At 44.8% G+C, this 19,660-nt stretch overlaps 1 protein-coding gene across 1 annotated transcript in view; it reads left to right on the top strand.

The window, feature by feature from the left end:
* LOC140737288 (neurogenic locus notch homolog protein 2-like) overlaps nt 1-19,660 on the top strand; it is a 205,347-nt gene that overhangs the window by 90,050 nt on the left and 95,637 nt on the right. The window contains exons 3-4 of the mRNA XM_073063678.1: nt 13,207-13,469; nt 18,614-18,952. Of these exons, the coding sequence (XP_072919779.1) occupies nt 13,207-13,469; nt 18,614-18,952 (602 nt within the window). The remainder of the gene's footprint in view (nt 1-13,206; nt 13,470-18,613; nt 18,953-19,660) is intronic.

The following is a 19,660-nucleotide window of genomic DNA, read 5'->3' as shown; positions in this document are numbered from 1 at the left end:
TTTACCCACCAATCTCCTATGTGGGACCTTATCAAATGCCTTCTGAAAATTGAGGTACACTACGTCCACTGGATCTCCCTTGTCTAATGTCCAGGTTACATCCTCGAAAAACAGAGGCTTTTTCCCAGGGCTGAAATTGTTGCCACAAGAGGACTCAGGTTTAAGGTGCTGGGGAGTAGGTACAGAGGAGATATCAGGGGTAAGTTTTTTTACTCAGTGGTGAGTGTGTGGAATGGGCTGCCGGCAACGGTGGTGGAGGCAGATACAATAGGGTCTTTTAAGAGACTTTTAGATAGGTACATGGAGTTTAGAAAAATAGAGGGCTATGGGTAACCCTAGGTAATTTCTAAGGTAGGGACATGTTCGGCACAGCTTTGTAGGCCGAAGGCCTGTATTGTGCTGTAGGTTTTCTATGTTTCTATGATTGAAGATAGGGATCTAAGACTGTTTCTGAGTGACATTCTGCCTGATGTTGAGAAGCTGATGTCACTGCACCAAGCCCATCCATCTCATTGAAAGGTGAAAAAGCAATGAAACTTTGGATTAGTAGTTCCTATTTTCTTTCATTGGTCATCATAAATCAATTTTTTAAATAGTTTGTGTGTCATGACCAGAATAGGAGAGGGGGAACCAGGGATGTGATCTGGGAGCCAAGGGGGTCGTAACCCAGAAAGTTTAGAACCACTGTTGGAAATTAAAAATGGCACCATCTGTCATCAAACTGTATTCCATCACAGAGGTGGCTGTTGGTAAGCTTGGCTGATTTTCAATCATGGGCCAAAAGTCGAAGGTGTCCTTGTTATATTGGGCTGTAACCATAATTACCAGAACAAAAAAATTCTTCCTGTATGTTTCTCCCCCATAGCTAATGAACCTGGTCCTCCCCTCACATCTCTGTAAGTTGGCCTCCAAACATATCTCAGCGGTTGATAGATTTGATGTGCAGCTTGTTGAGTACAAACTGGGTACTCAGACTGATCTGATTTGTTGATCTGAGCCTTGTTTGTCCAGCATTCTTTTTGCAGAAATGAAGGCAATCTCTGCCAAGCTTCTAGGCTTGACAATTGAGGGCAAGCAAATGAACAAACAAAATTAAGTTCTCATATAACCATATAACAATTACAGCAGGGAAACAGGCCATCTCGGCCCTTCTAGTCCGTGCTGAACGCTTACTCTCACCTAGTCCCACCGACTTAATTGGTAAAAAGCCAAACTATGACACGGCTGGTAGGCTGTGTGTGGGGGCTTTGGGTAGTGGGTTCTATGTAGTCAGCTGAGTGAAGAAAAGGCAGGGTCATTTTGTTGGTGTAGTATAATGGATTATGAGCATGTAGTCCATTGGCAGATGCCACATAGAGAATGTTCTTTTATATTTGTGTTTCCCTGTCATTTTAAATGTTTTTTAAAAGATCAACTTACTTTTGCTCGGGGCTTTGGAATCCCTCAGTCATGGTGATCTTGATCATTCTGAGCATTTCAACACTCGTATTTCTGGGCTCTGCCCTTATGTACCTGTGCAGGTGTTTCACAAGCCACCTGTATGTGCATACCTGTGTAGGAGTAAGTATGTTGTATCATGTTCAGGCACAGGGATTTCTTGCTTTTGATTCGGTTGAGGCTATTTTATAGAAGTATATAAAATTATAAGGGGCAGAAGTCAGAAAATTTCCCATGGTAGGGGTATTGAGGTGAGAGGGAGTTTTCTACAGATGTTTATCTGCAACTTGCAAAGGAGATGGTGAGAGTTAGTTATAACATTTCAATGTTAGTCGGGCATTTACTGCAGAGAATGACTTGAACAGACAGGCGGAGAATGGTGGATCCAATGCAGGCAAATGGAATTGTTGTAAACAGGCGGAAATGATCAGCATGGGCCAGTGAGCTGTAGAGCATGCAACTTAACAAGCCCTCTGACTCTAAAAGCCAATTAGTTAGGGAGGAGTAAACTGCAGTACATATTTCACTCAGGGTTTTGTATTCAGTATGGTTGTGCATTTAACTCCTGAAAAATGACAACTTCTATTTAATGCAGTCACCTGGCCTGATGTAGCAGAGATGAGATCTCCTTGTGCCCAGTACATTCATACAATTGTACCTCTTGTCAAGTTTACTAAAACCAAAGATCTTCCTTTCGCACATTACCATTGTTGAACAGAAGATCTTGCACCCTCCGCAGTTTACAATGTTTCCGCAGTGTTATACTGGTAGGCTTGGACAAAGCCCTGCATTTTGCAGGCTTTTGGATGGTAGAGTTCACTGTGACAACTGGATAATGTGCAGTTAAATGTGGAAATGCAGAAGCTGCTCATGGTTTTTCCTGTTTCTCAAGAGGAAATGATGTTCTGTAGCTTCCTTTAGGCTAAGCTTGTAATATGGGTAATGTGTTGAAAAATAAAATCAGAAGCTGCCGGAAGTAGATTGTCAGGCAGTAATGGGGGAGAGTGGAGGAGAGAGAAGCAGGTGGACAACCTTTCAATGGATCCAGAGCCATTGACCTGAGGCATTAACTGTATTTCTTTTTCTTCACCGATGCTGCAAATACTCAGCAGTTTAGCCAGCAATTTCTGATTTTATTTATGGTTTATTCTCACCGTAAAATACCAATGAAAATGCTTTGATGTTTGAGATGTGAGTGAGTTTTTTTTCCCAAAGGTGCTTTGAACTATAAATGTTAAGCAATCTCTTGTATTTCTTTGAAAGTCAGTTCTGTTTTTGAGTTGTGACAATACTTGCTTTTGAATTAAAGGTTGTTTTCTGGCTTTTACCTCTATTTTCACCAACCTATGACATATTTAAAAGCTTACCCTTCAAATGCTGAGCCAGCTTGATGGAAATTGCTGTTGGAAGCCAGGGTCCCTTGAAGCTGAAAGTTTTGTCAGCAACCCACATCAGAGAAGGGAAGGCCTTCAACAACAAGTGGCATTCCTTAGTCACAGCTTATAAAAATCTAGTGACCTACAATGCAAGGTCCAGAGGTCAAGGTGTTCTTTTTCTCTTCCATTAATTTGTGTAAGGTTTCACATCCTAAACCTGCAGGTATTGCTAAATAACTGTCTAGAATTTAAAGTATTAATGTAATTGGTAAGAGGTTTTTAAGGCTGCAAACCTATTGTGGCAATGGGCAAATTGTAGCGGGTCCAGGTCCTTGCTTAAAGACAGGAGTTGATTCTGGCCATGACCACCCTCTCAAAGTGTTTCATCAGAGTAGATGTGAATGTCACCGGGCTCTTCTTGGGCACTGGTATGACTGTTGCCCTTTTGAAGCAGACGGGAACCTCTATCTGCAGCAATGGGAGATTTAAGGCATGTTTCTGAACTTGAGAAGTGGGAATATTACAGCTACTTTGGTTCCTTGATGGCTGCAGTTGACCACATGATGTTAACTGGAGATGATGCTTCACTCCCAGATGAGCTCAGTGCCTTTTGAAAGGGAGAATAAAAATAGAATCCCTGCAGTTTCCGGTGACCCTGTGATCTCTGTCTCATAAATGGACGTCAGCACACCTTTAGTGAGGGTGAACCTTTGCAAAACAACAGGTCATGATGGCGTACCTGGAAGGGCACTGAAAACCGGTGCCAACCATCTGCCTGGAGTTTTCAAGGACATCTTCAATCTCGCACAGCTGCGTTTGGAAGCTCTCACTTGCTTCAAAAGGGCAACAATCATACCAATGCCCAAGAAGAGCAGGGTGATGCTCACATCGATTGTGATGAAGTTGCTCATGGCCAGAATCAACTCCTGCCTGAGCAAGGACCCAGATCTACTGAAATTTGCCTTTTGCCACATTAGATCTGCAGCAAATGCAACCTCACTGTACGAGGAGGCATACCAGAGTGAGCTAGATCGGCTGGTTGAGTGGTGCTCCAATAACCTTGCACTGAATGTCAGTGAGACCAGGGAATTGATTGTGGATTTCAGGAATGGTAAGTCATGGGAGTCTGTTCCAGTCCTCATTGAGGGGTTAGCAGAGGAATGGGTGAACAGTTTCAAGTTGCAGGGTGAAATAGCAACTTGAATATGGGCCCAACATATTGATGCAATTACAAAGAAGGTACGACAGTGTCTATATTTCATTAGGAGTTTGTGGGGACTTGGTATGTCATCAAAGACTCTCACACATTTCTATGGATGTATTGTGGAGAGCATTCTGACTAGTTGGTATGGAGGAGTCTGCACAGAGTTGGGAAAAGCTGCAGAAAGTTATAGACTCAATCAATCAATCCTGGGCACTATCCTGCCCTGCATTGAATAACACCTTCAACAGGCAATGCCTCAAAAAGCTTAAAGTACATTTATTACCAAAGTACATGTATGTAAGCATATATGACCCCGAGATTCATTTTTGGCAGGCATTCACAATAGAAAGAAACACAATGAAAAACTGAGACGGACAAACAACCAGTATGCAAAAGGTAACAAACCGTGCAAATGCAAAAAGTAAAAAATAATAATAGATATTTATAATAGATAATAATTATAGATATAATTTATATTTATAATTTATATTTATTTAATATAAATAATAATAGAGTAAATGAGGTGCTCGAGGAATATAAAGAATGTAAAAAGAATCTTAAGAAAGAAATTAGAAAAGCTAAAAGAAGATACAAGGTTGCTTTGGCAAGTAAGGTAAAAATAAATCCAAAGGGTTTCTACAGTTATATTAATAGCAAAAGGATAGTGAGGGATAAAATTGGCCCCTTAGAGAATCAGAGTGGACAGCTATGTGTGGAGCCGAAAGAGATGGGGGAGATTTTGAACAATTTCTTTTCTTCAGTATTCACTAAGGAGAAGGATATTGAATTGTGTAAGGTAAGGGAAACAAGTAGGGAAGTTATGGAAACTATGACGATTAAAGAGGAGGAAGTACTGGCGCTTTTAAGGAATATAAAAGTGGATAAATCTCCGGGTCCTGACAGGATTTTCCCTAGGACCTTGAGGGAAGTTAGTGTAGAAATAGCAGGGGCTCTGACAGAAATATTTCAGAGTGTAGTGGTGGATAACTGTTCGTCAGGTTGGAGGCCAGTGACTAGTGGTGTGCCTCATGGATCTGTATTGGGTCCAATGTTGTTTGTCATATACATTAATGATCTGGATGATGGGGTGGTAAATTGGATTAGTAAGTATGCAGATGATTCTAAGGTAGGAGGTGTTGTGGATAATGAAGCAGGTTTTCAAAGCTTGCAGAAAGATTTAGGCCAGTTAGAAGAGTGGACTGAACGATGGCAGATGGAGTTTAATGCTGATAAGTGTGAGGTGCTACATTTTGGTAGGAATAATCCAAATAGGACATACATGGTAAATGGTAGGGCATTGAGGAATGCAGTAGAACATAGTTCCCTGAAGGGGGAATCTCATGTGGATAGGGTGGTGAAGAAAGCTTTTGGTATGCTGGCCTTTATAAATCAGAGCATTGAGTATAGGAGTTGGGATGTAATATTAAAATTGTACAAGGCGAATTTGGAGTATTGTGTACAGTTCTGGTCACTGAATTATAGGAAAGATGTCAACAAAACAGAGAGAGTACAGAGAAGATTTACTAGAATGTTACCTGGGTTTCAGCACTTAAGTTACAAGGAAAGGTTGAACAAGTTAGGCTTTTATTCTTTGGAGCGTAGAAGGTTGAGGGGGGACTTGATAGAGGTATTTAAAATAATGAGGGGGATAGATAGAGTTGACGTGGATAGGCTTTTTCCATTGAGAGTAGGGGAGATTCAAACAAGAGGACATGAGTTGAGAGTTAGGGGGCAAAAGTTTAAGGGTAACACGAGGGGTAATTTCTTTACTCAGAGAGTGGTATCTGTGTGGAACGAGCTTCCAGTAGAAGTGGTAGAGGCAGGTTCGGTATTGTCATTTAAAGTAAAATTGGATAGGTATATGGACAGGAAAGGAATGGAGGGTTATGGGCTGTGCGGGCCAGTGGGACTAGGTGAGTGTAAGCGTCGGCACGGACTAGAATGGCCGAGATGGCCTGTTTCCGTGCTGTAATTGTTATATGGTTATATAAATCATCAATAAATATTGAACAAGTTGTAGAGTTTCTTCAAACTTTGTACTTTTTTTTGGACAGAGGTGTCATCAGTGAATTTATAGATCGTGTTTGAGCTGTGCCTGACCACACAGTCGTGTGCGTAGGGCAGTGGACTAATCAAGTATTCTTGAATATGTTCCTCCGTATTCTCATAAGACCTAAGCAACCTAGTCCCAAAAGGTGGCATCTATCATTAAGGACCTCCATCACCCAGGACATGCTCTCTTCTCATTTCTACCATCAAGGAGGTGGTACAGGAGCCTGAAGACACACATTCAATGTTTCAAGAACAGTTTCTTGCCCTCCACCATCAGATTTCTAAATGAACAATGAATACACTAACTCACTATCTTTTTTGCTCTCTTTTGCAGTACTGTAATTTTTAGTTTTTTTGTTGTTATGCATTGCAGTGTACTGTTGCCAGAAAACAACAAATTTCATGACATATACCAATAATATTAAGCCTGATTCTGAATCTGAAGGTATTCCAGCAGGAGACGGCTTCTCATCAACAAATTCTGCTTGAACTGAAATGTATTTGCACAGTCCTTCTTAAAAAGCCATGCTGTTGCATTGTCATTTCATTCATTTATTTGGATATTATTTCAGTATTGTCAGTACTGATTGAACTTTTCTTTCCCCCATCACATTTCTCAGTATTTGTCACTGCGCTTGTGGTTTTCCATTGAGTAGTGTGCAATGTGGTGGTGTGGAACTGTTAATCATACAGTGGATCCTGGTGTTTATGAGCACAGTTACCAGAACAAGGGGTATGTGTGGCAGTGGAGAATATAATTGAGCAGCTTGGGACACCTTGAGTGTTTAGCTCAAATCCGACGCTGGTCCCTACAAGCTTGAAGCCACTGTTGTGAAGCTGTTTGCAACATGAAGAAGTGTTTTGCTCATGGTCTGACTCATTTGGCCAGAATCCAGTATCATGCTGATTAAACTCTTAATCTCAAACATGATGCGTCAGGAAAGAAAATCGTATGGTATTTGGAAGGGTAATGAAGCCTGACATTAAAGCCCAGCTGTTTGAGTGGATCTGATGCACTCCATGCTGTGAATGAAGGTAAAGTGCCTTTGTTCCAGAGTACAGTAACCCTTTTGTGTGGATTTCCTTCAGTTCATCTTTATTCACTTCTCTCTTTCTCTTGTGGCACTCTTAATCCAAGGGCTTTGATTTTCACTGGTGATTCTTGTTCTCATCTGAACTGGAAAGGAAGCCCCATTTGATTCACACAACATTTTTGCATCCTCTACCCTTGATGCCTCAATGCCCTCTCTGAGTGTGTTTCAGTTGTATTCAATTGTGAGATGATTATGCCTCCCTCCCTGTTAGCCCCAGGTTTAAAATAGCCCAGGCTCACTTCACATTCAACAGTGAAGTCTGGAGAAGAGTACATAAGCAAAAAACTTTTTATCTTTTATCTGATTTGAAATCAATAACAGGTTCAAGATTCTCTAAGTTGCTGGCTCACCCTGTTTTAGATCTTGCATGTTTGAGTGACTGGATGAACTTGCACCTGTTTAAGCAAGTTGGAATGCTATATGTGTTTAATCTCTCAAACCTCGCCAAATAGTACTAATGAATGTTCTGCTGTGAATTCTAATTGTGCCTCCTCCAGATTGGTCTGGAATATAAACTGTGGCCAGCACTTAGCACCATCACTTCATTAGTAGAGTCTATTAGCAACAACAGGGACAACCTGTGTGTGGAGCTAGAAGGTATAGGTGAGGTCATAAATGAATACTTTCATTGGTATTCACAAAGACAGGGGTTCCCAATCACGGACCCCTACAATTGTCAAAGAAAGTGGATTTGATGAGAGAATTTATCTCTGGGAAGATGAGATTGCAGTGTTACTCTCTAGCAGGCTTAAAGGTTGATGGACCCTGACAACCAGATGAGATTTATTCTAGCTGCTATGAAAGACAAGGAAAGAGATTGCTGGAATTCTGGCTGAGACTTTTAGTTCTTGCTGATCACAAATGAGGTACCAATTCACTGGAGGACATCAAACTCCTTGGCGGAGCAGACTCAACGGGCCAAATAGACTAATTCTGCTCCTATATGTCTTGTGTCTTCTGCTCAAATATAGTCCCTTGTTCAAGAAAGGCAGCAGAGAAAAGCCTGTGAGCCTATGGAAATACATTCTGAAGGAAAGAGTTAATGATTACTTTGAAAAACTGGGTCTGATCAGAGGTCTGCATCAAGACTTGGTCAAGGGCAGATCCAGTCTGATCAATCTGATTGTTTTTTGAAGCGATAAATGTATTGATGAGGGCTGTTCACTAAATATGGTTTACATGGACTTCAGTAAGGTGTAAGGTTAGATACTACATGGGAGACTGGTTCACAAGGTTAAGACACATGGAATCCAGGGCAGGTTGGTAAATTAGATCAGTTGGTTTGACAATAGTAGACAGAAGATAGAGAGTGGGTTTTGTGATTGGTTGCCTGTGGCTAGTAACGTTGCATAGGATTGGTGCTGTTGCAATATATGTGAAAAATGTGGATGTTGAAGGCACGATCAGTAACTTTGTGGACAACACAAAGATCAATGATATTGTTATACTATTGAGTGTTATCTTGGCTACATGGTGTGCAGTGAAATGAGCTGAGAAATGACAGATGGAGTTAACACTTGTACACGTGAGGTGATGCATTTTAGGAGTACTGTTGAGGCTAGGGCATGGTCGTGTCTCAGGAAGTGTTGAGGAACAGAGGGACATTGGCATTCAAGTCCACAGATGTTTGTAGAAGGCTGTACAATTGTACCACATGGCTAAGAAGGCTTAGGGCTCCTGGCCTTCATTAGTTAACACAATGAGGACAGTGGCAGGAACGCTGCCCTCCAACTTTTTAAACCAATCATCAAACATCAGCCGGGGTATTACAAGCAGTTGTAGATGTGGTGCAGGGGAGATTCAGCAAGATGTTACTTGAGATGAAGTGTTTCAGGTTTGAGAAGAGACTGATAAAGCAAGGTAGGGTGAAGGGGATACATTGTCTGAGAGAGTAATGAAAGCAGTCAGTGACATTATTTAGGTGTCTGAAGTACAGCGGATTCCAGTTAATTGGGTCACATCGGGACCAGTACATCTTGGCCCAATTAAGTGGCTGTCCAAATTAGCTGGTTTCATGGAAATAGTTAAACGGGTATAAAAAAAGACAAACTGAAAAACAAATTTTGTATTTAAGTGAAATACAGAACAAATAAGAACACTACCAATAGTACTATAGCATTATAAAACTATTAGTTCCTCATAGCTATCAGTGGAGGAATTCATCCAGTGTACACAATGAACAAAGCCAGTGCAGACACCTGGTGCAGATAATGGACTGCCTTCACACAATGCTATCGATGATTGCATCCTCCAAATCTTCATTTTCATTGTAAAATTCAGGATAATTGTTGATGCCTTCATAGTTCCTAACTTGATGAAGTAGTGAAATTGTTTCATTTTCACTCCTGATCGTTTCTGGCATCCCCTAGCCTGAATGCTTGAAACTGGAGTGAGCAAAACAGTTCTGTCAAATGGCCGCACAAGTGCACGCAACTGACGCTAGTTAGAACCTGTTTGGACACAGTGTCCAGTTCCAACTAAGCGCGGAGTGTTCCAAATAAGTAAAGGGAGTCCCAGCAATTTTCTTGATTAGTTTTTGTTCTTTAAGCTTTGTTCCAAATAAGTGGCTGACCTGATTAGCTGATGGCTCAATTAACCAGAATCCATTGTATTTCAAGTACCTATGTACTTGTTAGTGCCCCTAGTTTATCTCTAACATCCTATGTACTTGAAGTTTAAGAGACTACTAGACAGGTATATAGAGGAATTTATGGTGGAGGGTTATATGGGAGGTAGGGTTTGAGGGTCAGCACAACATTGTGGGCCGAGGAGCCTGTAATGTGCTGTATGGGTCAAGTACTGGAATATGGAATTAATACAGATGGGTACCCTCTGTTCAGCATGGAAGTAGTGGGCAGAGGGGCCTGTTTCAAGTCATAAAGTATGACTCTATGCCTGTAATTTCATTAGTTTTACAGAAAAGTTGCCAATTTGAATTAGTAATATATATTTTTATTTACCATGCTGAGCAATGTGAAATGTTCCCAATTTTGTGAGTGTAAATAGTTCTCCCATGTCTTTTCTCAAAGGTGAATACTGAGTTCTGACCGCAAGCTTACAATATCAAATTAGATTTAATTGTATGTGGGCCAAGAACTAATGAGATGGGCTGTTCGGAAAGGATTTCTAATCAAATCATAACATTCAAAGGGCAGTTGACTTGACCAGTAAGTTAACTCTGGTCATGGGAGTTATGGGACTTGATGTTGGTTCAAAAAGGCCTTTGACACCTCTTAGCTGTTGGGGCTTTATCTTTTCTGAGTGAATTGAGGCTGAGAGAATGATGCTGTGTGTGAGAGGTGAGATGAGTTTCTGAAGATAAGAGATTTTTCAACATGTGTGTGGTTTCATGTACAGGAATGTGACAACAGCAGGTAACTGGCAGGCTTGGGAGGAAGGAGCAAGAGTTGTGAGAATTTGTGTGTGCTGGAATGCATGTACTGAGAATGGATCTCTATCAAATATCACAGCTTCATATCAGTATATAATTCTGAAGTTTAAAAAAAAGCTTTTAATGTGGTTTTTTTTTAGCACTTAGTATTAAATGTGCATTTAAAGAGCTGCACCCTGTCTGGGAAATGCTATATTTGGAATTCCCCTTTCTGATAATTAAGACTTTTTGCTAATCATATTTTTCATAGTTCTCTGTCCTTGTGTTTGGGCCTGCAATGGGTTCAGTGATTTGTGTTGCTTAAGTATGTTGCTGGCAGTTGCCTGATGGAGAAAATCAATTGCATGTCACCATCTTTTCACTGTTGTGCAGTTTCTTCAAGTCTTCTCACATCTGCATTAGTTCCAGTGACACACTATCAGATTGATGCAAACCTGTGCTGGAAGGTTAAGTAATGTTTTCCTCTGCCATTTTACATTGAGCCTAGTGAGTTACATTGCGGTGTTAGAACATAAACGTGACTTCAGCATGAAGACCTGCCATGTCTGCATGTGATCTTTCTCCAAAGGCCATCCGTACTGTGGTTTGCCACAAGCTGTATATGCAGATCCCACATTTACTTTCTTGCAGCCATCTGTTTCCTTAAAATTAATACTCAGTGGCTACTTTATTAAGTACACCTGTTTGTTAATGCAAATATCTGATCAGCCAATCATGTGGCAGCAACTCAGTGCCTAAAAGCATGCAGACATGATCAAGAGGTCCTGTTGTTGTTCTGACCAAACATCGGAATGGGGAAGAAATGTGATCCAAGTGACTTTGATTGTGGAATGATTATTGGTGCCAGATTGGGTGGTTTGAGTATCTCAGACACCGCTGATCTCCTCGCATTTTCATGGACAATAGTGTCTCGAACATCCAGTGAGACGCAGTTCAATGGACAAAAATTATAGTGGTCAGAGGAGAATAGCCAGACTGGTCCAAGTGACAGGAAGGTGACAGTAACTTAAATAACCACATGTTACAACGTCTCGAATTGTGAAGTGGATGGACTAAAGCAGCAGAAGACCACGAACATACATACACTCAGTGGCCACTTCATTAGATGCACAGGAGGCACCTCATAAAGATGCCACTATGTGTAGTTTCCATTTGAATGGTTCTTCAGCACCATGTGTATAGATGCTACCTTGTTATAGTTTGCAGTCGATCAAGATCTACCCCATTTACTTTTTAGTGATGTGCTAATGTCTTGTTTTATTGGGTTGGGCAGCATAAATAAATCTGAACCTTGATTTGATGCAAACAAGATGAAATTAAATTGTGCTGACACTATTTTTCCCTTCCAATTCTCTCTCCCACCATTAACTCTCCACCTCCCTCCTGTTGAAATCAGGGTGTAATTGGAACAAAGGGTCGTTTTAATGGTGTTTGATGGGGTTATGAGCAATGCTGGAGCTTTTTGAACATGAGTGCACAAACCAAACCACGTGAAAGAGGCAGGCACCCACTTATTTCACAAGTGCTTACTCAATTACGTAGCATTAGGTTTACACAATATTATTGCCACTTTAAACACTGCACCACATTTACCATGGAATTGTAAAAGCCAAAAATCATTTGGGGCACTTTGTACCACTACATCAGTAAATCTGCTAAACACATCAATATAACTTTAAAAAGCTAAGCAGACCAATGGAAAGCAGTGCATTTGAGAAACAAGACTATAAGCAATAGTGTCAGTGGAGTGTGGTTCATCTTTCCTTTGGCTGGGGACAATGCAGTTTTGCTTTCCATACTCTGGTATGTTTTGATCCCAGCCACAGGGTGTCTGAGCAGGACAAGAGGGACAAGACAATGATGATTTACTTGGGGAGAAGTCTGCAAGTTTCAGTTAATGGCAAAGGGCAAGGTCTGGCAGCAGATTGCACTTGAGATTGTCTGTGGGGTTTTCCATGTGAGTGGATGAGCTTACATTTTAAAGGTTAGCTTCATTTGTCACATGTGCTTTGAAAAGTCTGAACATACACTGGAGTGAATTGTTTGCGTCAAAACAAATCAGTGACGATTGCACTGGGTGGTCCGCAAACATCCCCACATTTCTAGCACCAACATAGCCTGTCCAACAAATCACTAACCAAACTATATCTTTGGAATGTGTGAGGAAACTTGAACATCTTGTGGCCATGGGGAGAACATACAAACTCCTTACAAACAGTGGCAGGTATTGAATCCTGATTGGTGATCGCTGCTCGTGTAACAGTGTCACGCTAACCACTGTGCTAGTGCGCCACCCAATTGAAATTAAAGCACTTAATTTTTTTCAAATATGATTTCAAAACATACGAAGAAGACAATATTGGAATAAAATGTCATTTTGACTTAACTATTTTCTGATCTACCTCTATGCCTGACCTGATCTCCCCCCCACTACCTCATTTTCCACTGTGGTAAATGCCAAGACATTGGCACATATTGTGCACACACAAGGCCCAAAGAGATAATTCATTGGCTTTTATTTGATTTAGTTTTTTCTTGTGTTTCATTTTGTGTTTGAGTGTCCACTTAAGGATAAAAATTGAATTGTTAATTAACAAAGTTTTCAGAAGGAATTGGTGACTAATTAGTGCTCCAAATCTCTCAACTGTCTAGGTGTCGATCTGGATTTGTGGGTGAATACTGCCAGCACCCAGATCCCTGTCAGATTTCAACCTGCCTTAATGGAGGGACGTGTAGAATCTCCATCACTGAAAGCAAAGTACAAGGGTCATGCAGTTGCGCTTTGGGATTTACTGGTGATCGATGTGATACAATAGTCAGCAATGTCTGTCTGAACAATCCTTGCCAAAATCGGGGAACTTGCCGCCTCATCACCCTTGAGAAGTACGAATGCAAGTGCCAACGAGGATGGATCGGTAGGTATAGTCTTGTGTTCCAGCCTAAGAACCAGGAAGATTATATTCCTCACCATCCATTGAGCAATATATACAAGACATAGTAGATTTAGGCCATTCAGCCCATCGAGTCTACTCTACCATTCAATCATAGATTTATTTTCCTTCTCAATCCCAATCTCTTCCTTCTTGTAACCTTTGACACCCTGATTAATCATGAACCTGTGGCGACCCACTTTCTGCACAGGCGAACTGGCTCACAAATAGCCAGCACGCGGGGGGAGACTTTGGTAATGCACCTCTGATGTCATTTCCGCCCGGAGAGGGCAGGTGCTAGGGATTAAATGCCAGCGCCGCGAAGTTTGAATAAACTAGTCTCGAAACGACTTACCAACTGCGTGTCATTATTTCAGCGCTGTGTGTAGCACATCGCTACATTGGTGACCCCGATGGTCCAAATGGGATTTGGACCTAAGATGACCGACTCTTCATCTGTTCACGCAGTTTCGCTAAAACTATTGACTTTCTAGATGCTGCGACCACGCGTGTGGTTTAGCCAAGCAGAAGCCCAGTTCCAGATTCGGCAGATATCTTCTGATTCCACGCGTTACTACCACATGGTGAGTGCCCTTGACCAGGAGACTGCCACCCAGGTTGCGGATTTCATACCGTCGCCCCCAGAAGAAGGCAAATATGAAGCATTCAAAGCACTGCTCATTGGGACCTTTGGCCTCTCACGGTGTGACCGGTGTGCCCGCCTGCTTCACCTGGACAGTTTGGGAGACAGACCGCTGTCAGCATTAATGAACGAGATGCTGGCCCTGGCTGACGGACTCAAGCCCTGCCTCATGTTTGAGCAAACGTTCCTAGAGCTACTGCCCGAGGACATACATCTGCTGCTGGCCGACGCAGATTTCAGCAACCCCCGGAAGGTGGTGGCCTGGGCAGACATGCTGTGGAAAGCCAAGAGGGAGAGCGTGGCGTCCGTCGGTCAGAGTACCAGGCCACGCGCCCAACAGCGGACCAGACCAGGCCCGGCAGGGGGGCGCGCACAACACAGAGGCAGGAGTGAGGAGGCCAGTGAACAGTGGTGTTTCTACCACCAGCGGTGGGGCACAAAAGCCTGCCGTTGTCGCCTGCCCTGCAAGGGCCAGGGCCAGGGCCAGCTGCCGCTAATGACTATGGTGGCTGGCCACCAGGACAGCCTCTTGTACGTCTGGGACAAACAGTCGGGACGCCGCTTCTTGGTCGACACCAGAGCGGAAATCAGTGTCTTGCCCCTGACGGGGTACGACAGCCACAACAGGAAGTCAGGACCCACCCTGAGGGCCGCAAACGGCAGCACGATATGGACCTACGGCACCCGCACAGTGCAGCTGCAGTTCGGTGCCAGCCGGTTCACATGGGACTTCACACTGGCCGCCGTAGCCCAACCACTCCTGGGGGCGGACTTCTTGCGAGCTCACAGCCTGCTGGTCGACTTGCAAGGGAAAAGACTAGTACATGCTGGGACTTTCCGGACGTTCTCCCTGGGTGAAGCCAAGTTGCCGGCCTCACACCTGGACTCCATCACGCTGTCGGACAACGAATTCACCAGAATCCTGGCGGACTTTCCATCGATTCTGGCACCACAGTTCACGGCAGCCATGCCTAGACACGGGGATCAGCACCACATTCCGACCCAGGGACCACCCCTCCACGCCCGCGCACGAAGGCTCCCCCCGGAAAAGCTCCACCTGGCGAAGGAGGAGTTCAAGAGGATGGAGGAATTGGGGATCGTACGGAGGTCTGACAGCCCATGGGCCTCCCCCCTGCACGTGGTGCCCAAAGCAGCCGGGGGTTGGAGACCATGCCGCAACTACCGCAGACTGAACGAGGCTACCACTCCAGACCGCTACCCCGTGCCGTACATACAGGACTTTGCAGCAAACCTGCACTGGGCAAGAATCTTTTCCAAAGTAGACCTCGTCCGGGGATACCATCAAACCCTGGTGCACCCTGAAGACATCCCCAAAACAGTACTTATCACCCCGTTCGGCCTGTTCAAGTTCCTCCAAATGCCGTTCGGCCTGAAGAATGCCGCACAGACGTTCCAGTGGCTAATGGATGCGGTGGGATGTGACCTGGACTTTGCATTCATCAATTTGGACGACATCCTTATAGCCAGCAGTAGTCGCCAGGAGCATCTGTCCCACCTCCGCCAGCTCTACTCCCGCCTGAGTGATTTCGGCCTCACGATCAACCCGGCCAAATGCCAGTTCGGTCTCAATGCCATCGACTTCCTGGGCCACAGGATTACCAAAGACGGGGCAACACCTCTGCCCGCCAAGGTAGACGCGATCCACCACTTTGCCCGGTCCAACACGGTCAAAGGCCTGCAGGAGTTCATTGGTATGGTGAACTTCAACCACCGTTTCCTCCCCTCAGCAGCCCGTATCATGTGCCCTTTGTACACCCTGATGTCGGGTAAAGGCAAGGACATTACTTGGGACGAGGAGGCCGCGGCCGCTTTCGTTAAAGCCAAGGAAGCCTTGGCAGATGCTGCGATGCTGGTGCACCCCAGAACGGACGTTCCGACCGCACTCATGGTGGACGCATCCGACACAGCAGTCGGTGGGGTGCTGGAGCAGCTCATCGAGGGGCACTGGCAACCCTTGGCGTTCTTCAGCAAGCACCTACGACCACCCGAACTCAAGTACAGTGCTTTCGACCGGGAGCTGTTGGCACTGTATCTGGCAATCCGGCATTTCAGGTACTTCTTAGAAGTTCACCGCGTTCACGGACCACAAACCGTTGACCTTCGCGTTCACGAAGGTGTCCGATCCCTGGTCAGCTCGCCAGCAGTGACATCTGTCCTACATCTCCGAGTACACGACGGACATCCAGCATGTCTCGGGAAAGGACGTCATGGCGGACGCACTCTCCAGACCAGCTGTCCAGGCCCTGTCCCTGGGGGTGGACTATGCAGCACTGGTGGAGGCGCAGCAGGCAGACGACGAGATGCCCAGCTACAGGACCGCAGTCTTGGGTTTGCAGCTGCAGGACTTTCTCGTAGGCCCAGGTGAGAGGACCCTCCTATGCGACGTGGCTACTGGCCAATCTCGCCCCGTCGTCCCGGCAACCTGGAGGCGGCGAGTTTTCGACTCCATATACGGTTTGGCACACCCATCTATCAGGACAACCGTCTGGTTGGTCTCCAGCAAGTTCGCGTGGCACGGACTTCGCAAGCAGGTCAGTGAATGGGCCAGAACCTGCGCGCAGTGCCGAACAGCCAAGGTGCAGCGGCACACTAAAGCCCTGCCGCAGCAGTTCGAACCCACCCACCGGAGGTTGGGTATCATTCATGTGGATATCGTGGGCCCCCTACCAGTGTCCCGAGGAGCGCGGTACCTCCTAACTATGGTAGACCAGTTCATGAGGTGGCCAGAGGTGGTCCCGCTCACTGACACATCTGCCGGTTCCTGTGCCCGAGCACTGATTGCAACCTGGGTAGCACGCTTCGGGGTACCGGCCCACATTACCTCCGACAGAGGCGCCCAGTTCACCTCCAGCCTGTTGGGAATGCAGCTACACCACACTACTGCCTACCACCCACAGTCGAATGCACTGGTGGAACGCTTCCACCGTCACTTGAAGTCGGCTCTCATGGCCCGCCTGAGAGGACCTAACTGGGTGGACGAGCTTCCCTGGGTCCTGCTTGGAATTCGCACAGCGCCCAAAGAGGATCTGCACGCCTCGTCGGCCGAGTTAGTGTACGACGCACCCCTGGCCGTCCCGGGAGAGTTCATACCAGCCCCAAGGGGCAAGAGGAAGAACCCGCAGCAATCCTGGACAGACTACGTGAAAGGCTTGGCAACCTGGCCCCCGTACCGACTTCACAGCACGGACGGACCCCGACCCATGTACCCAAAGACCTGCAGAACTGTAAGTTTGTGTTTGTACGAAGGGTTGGACACTGGGCACCGCTACAGCAGCCGTACGAGGGGCTGTTCAAGGTGATCAACAACAACGGGTCCACGTACGTTCTGGACATTGGGGGGAGAGAGGAGGTTTTCACGGTGGACCAACTCAAACCAGCCCACGTGGACTTGTTGCAGCCGGTCGAGTTTCAGGCACCGCGGCGCAGAGGCAGACCTCCCAGACAGAGGCTGATCTAGACTGTGGACATTGGGGGGTGTATCGCTGGTTCTGGGGGGGAGGGGGCGGAGGGTTATGTGGCAACCCACTTTCTGCGCAGGCGAACTGGCTCACAAATAGCCAGCGCGCAGGGGGAGACTTTGGTAATGCACCTCTGACGTCATTTCCGCCCGGAGAGGGCGGGCGCTAGGGATTAAATGCCAGCGCTGCGAAGTTTGAATAAACTAGTCTCGAAACGACTTACCGACTGTGTGTCGTTATTTCAGCGCTGTGTGTAGCACATCGCTACAAATCTATCAATCTCCATATTAAATGTACCCAATGACAGCCTCCACAACTCTCTGTGGAAATGAATTCCATAGATTCACCACTCTCTGGCTAAAGAAATTCCTCATCTCTGTTCTAAAGGGACGTCCATTTAATCTGAGGCTGTCTCTTCTGGGGCTAGAATCTCCCACCACTGGAAATGTCTTTTCCATGCCCATTCATCTAGGCCTTTCAAATTTGCTCTTAAAGAACAAAGCCATGAATTGATTGGGCTGCTCATGTTTGTGGCATTGGAGATGACAAGGTAATTGCACCCATGCCTGTATACCCATGCTTTGAAATCTCAGGTCCATGAGAAAGAAAATAGACATAAAATGGTCAATTCATATTTAAGTACAGAATTTATCTTAATGTAAAATATTTGGACCCTTCCTGCTCCCCAAGCAATTATCAGCACATATTGAAATGGACAGTATGAGCAATGGAGAGGAATCGTCCCTGTTTAATGCTGAATTAATCTTGGCTTTCTTTTTTTTTGATTTTGCTAATAAAGTGTGAGAGAAAATTTCAGCTTTTTTCAATATTTACTTGAAAGGGCAATTGGATATTCAATTAAATGTTGTAAATAATATGACAGTAAAACTTATGAATTGAGATGAGCTCACAATCTCCACATTTGGTCAACTGACTGCGTCAAAGGGTAAGGAATGTAAAATAACCACAATTTTAACTCTGAATTTTCTCTTTTGTTTTTTAAACAGGTAAAAACTGCCAACACGTGGACTTCTGTGCTTCACAACCTTGTGCAAATGGCGGCAAGTGCAGTAGTTCAAGAAACAACTACACCTGTACCTGTCTTTCAGGCTACACAGGATTTCAGTGCAAGACTGACATTGATGAATGCAAGGCTGGGAATCTGTGCCTGAATGGGGGAGTTTGCCAGAACGAGCCAGGCTCCTATCGCTGCTTTTGCAAGCCAGGTTTCACTGGAGTCAACTGTGAGAGTGTTTATGTGCCATGCTCACCGTCACCATGTGTCAATGCAGGCACCTGCCGACCAACCAACGATGATCTGACCTACGAATGTAACTGCCTGCCAGGTCTGAAATTACAGTACCTTGTGAATATCATCCTTTATACATGGCTGATCTGACCTCAGAACCACTCACCCATTCTATATCTCTCAGCACCTATGTCAAACAAAAATACAATTCAAAAGCTGCAAATGTACCATCATCTATTGCTTTTGGGAAGGAGAGCCCAACAGAGTTTTAATGTGGAAAGATACTGTAACCCTCGGGTTTGGCCGACTGTGTTAATCTAGGGGGAGACTGCCTCTGGCCTGACCAAACTTGAGAAATCTTGTTTGGGTGGGTGCTGCGTGATGTGTTCCCCTGTTACAAATCAGTACCACGAAATGACAAACAGTACACAATATGCAATTAAACAATTGAGCTTTATAGTTCTTAATTTGACTATAGGGTTAGAAAATAAAAGTAAAATTAAAAGGTCCATTTTAATGAAACAGTCCAATGTGCATATTGGAGCTCACTGTTTTCCCGTCTGTTCGTTCTCCATCAATTTTCCTCCCAGGTGTCGTCGACTCCCGACCCCATTCTAAGTCCGCTGAGTCCTGCAGTCTACAACTTCTCCGTTCTGGCATCTTCTCTCTCCATCTTCTCCCGAACCAAAGCCCGCGAAATTGCTTCTCTCAGGCACTTTAGAAAAACACCTCCCCTCATTGGCCAGTGCACATTCCAAAGCCTCTGTTATCTCTGGTCATAACCCAAAAACTGCAGCTACAGAGA

This window comes from Hemitrygon akajei, chromosome 12 (assembly GCF_048418815.1).
Source record: "Hemitrygon akajei chromosome 12, sHemAka1.3, whole genome shotgun sequence".
Taxonomy (NCBI): domain Eukaryota; kingdom Metazoa; phylum Chordata; class Chondrichthyes; order Myliobatiformes; family Dasyatidae; genus Hemitrygon; species Hemitrygon akajei.
Note: the sequence above shows the minus strand (reverse complement) of the source record. Positions and strands in the feature narration are given on the sequence as shown.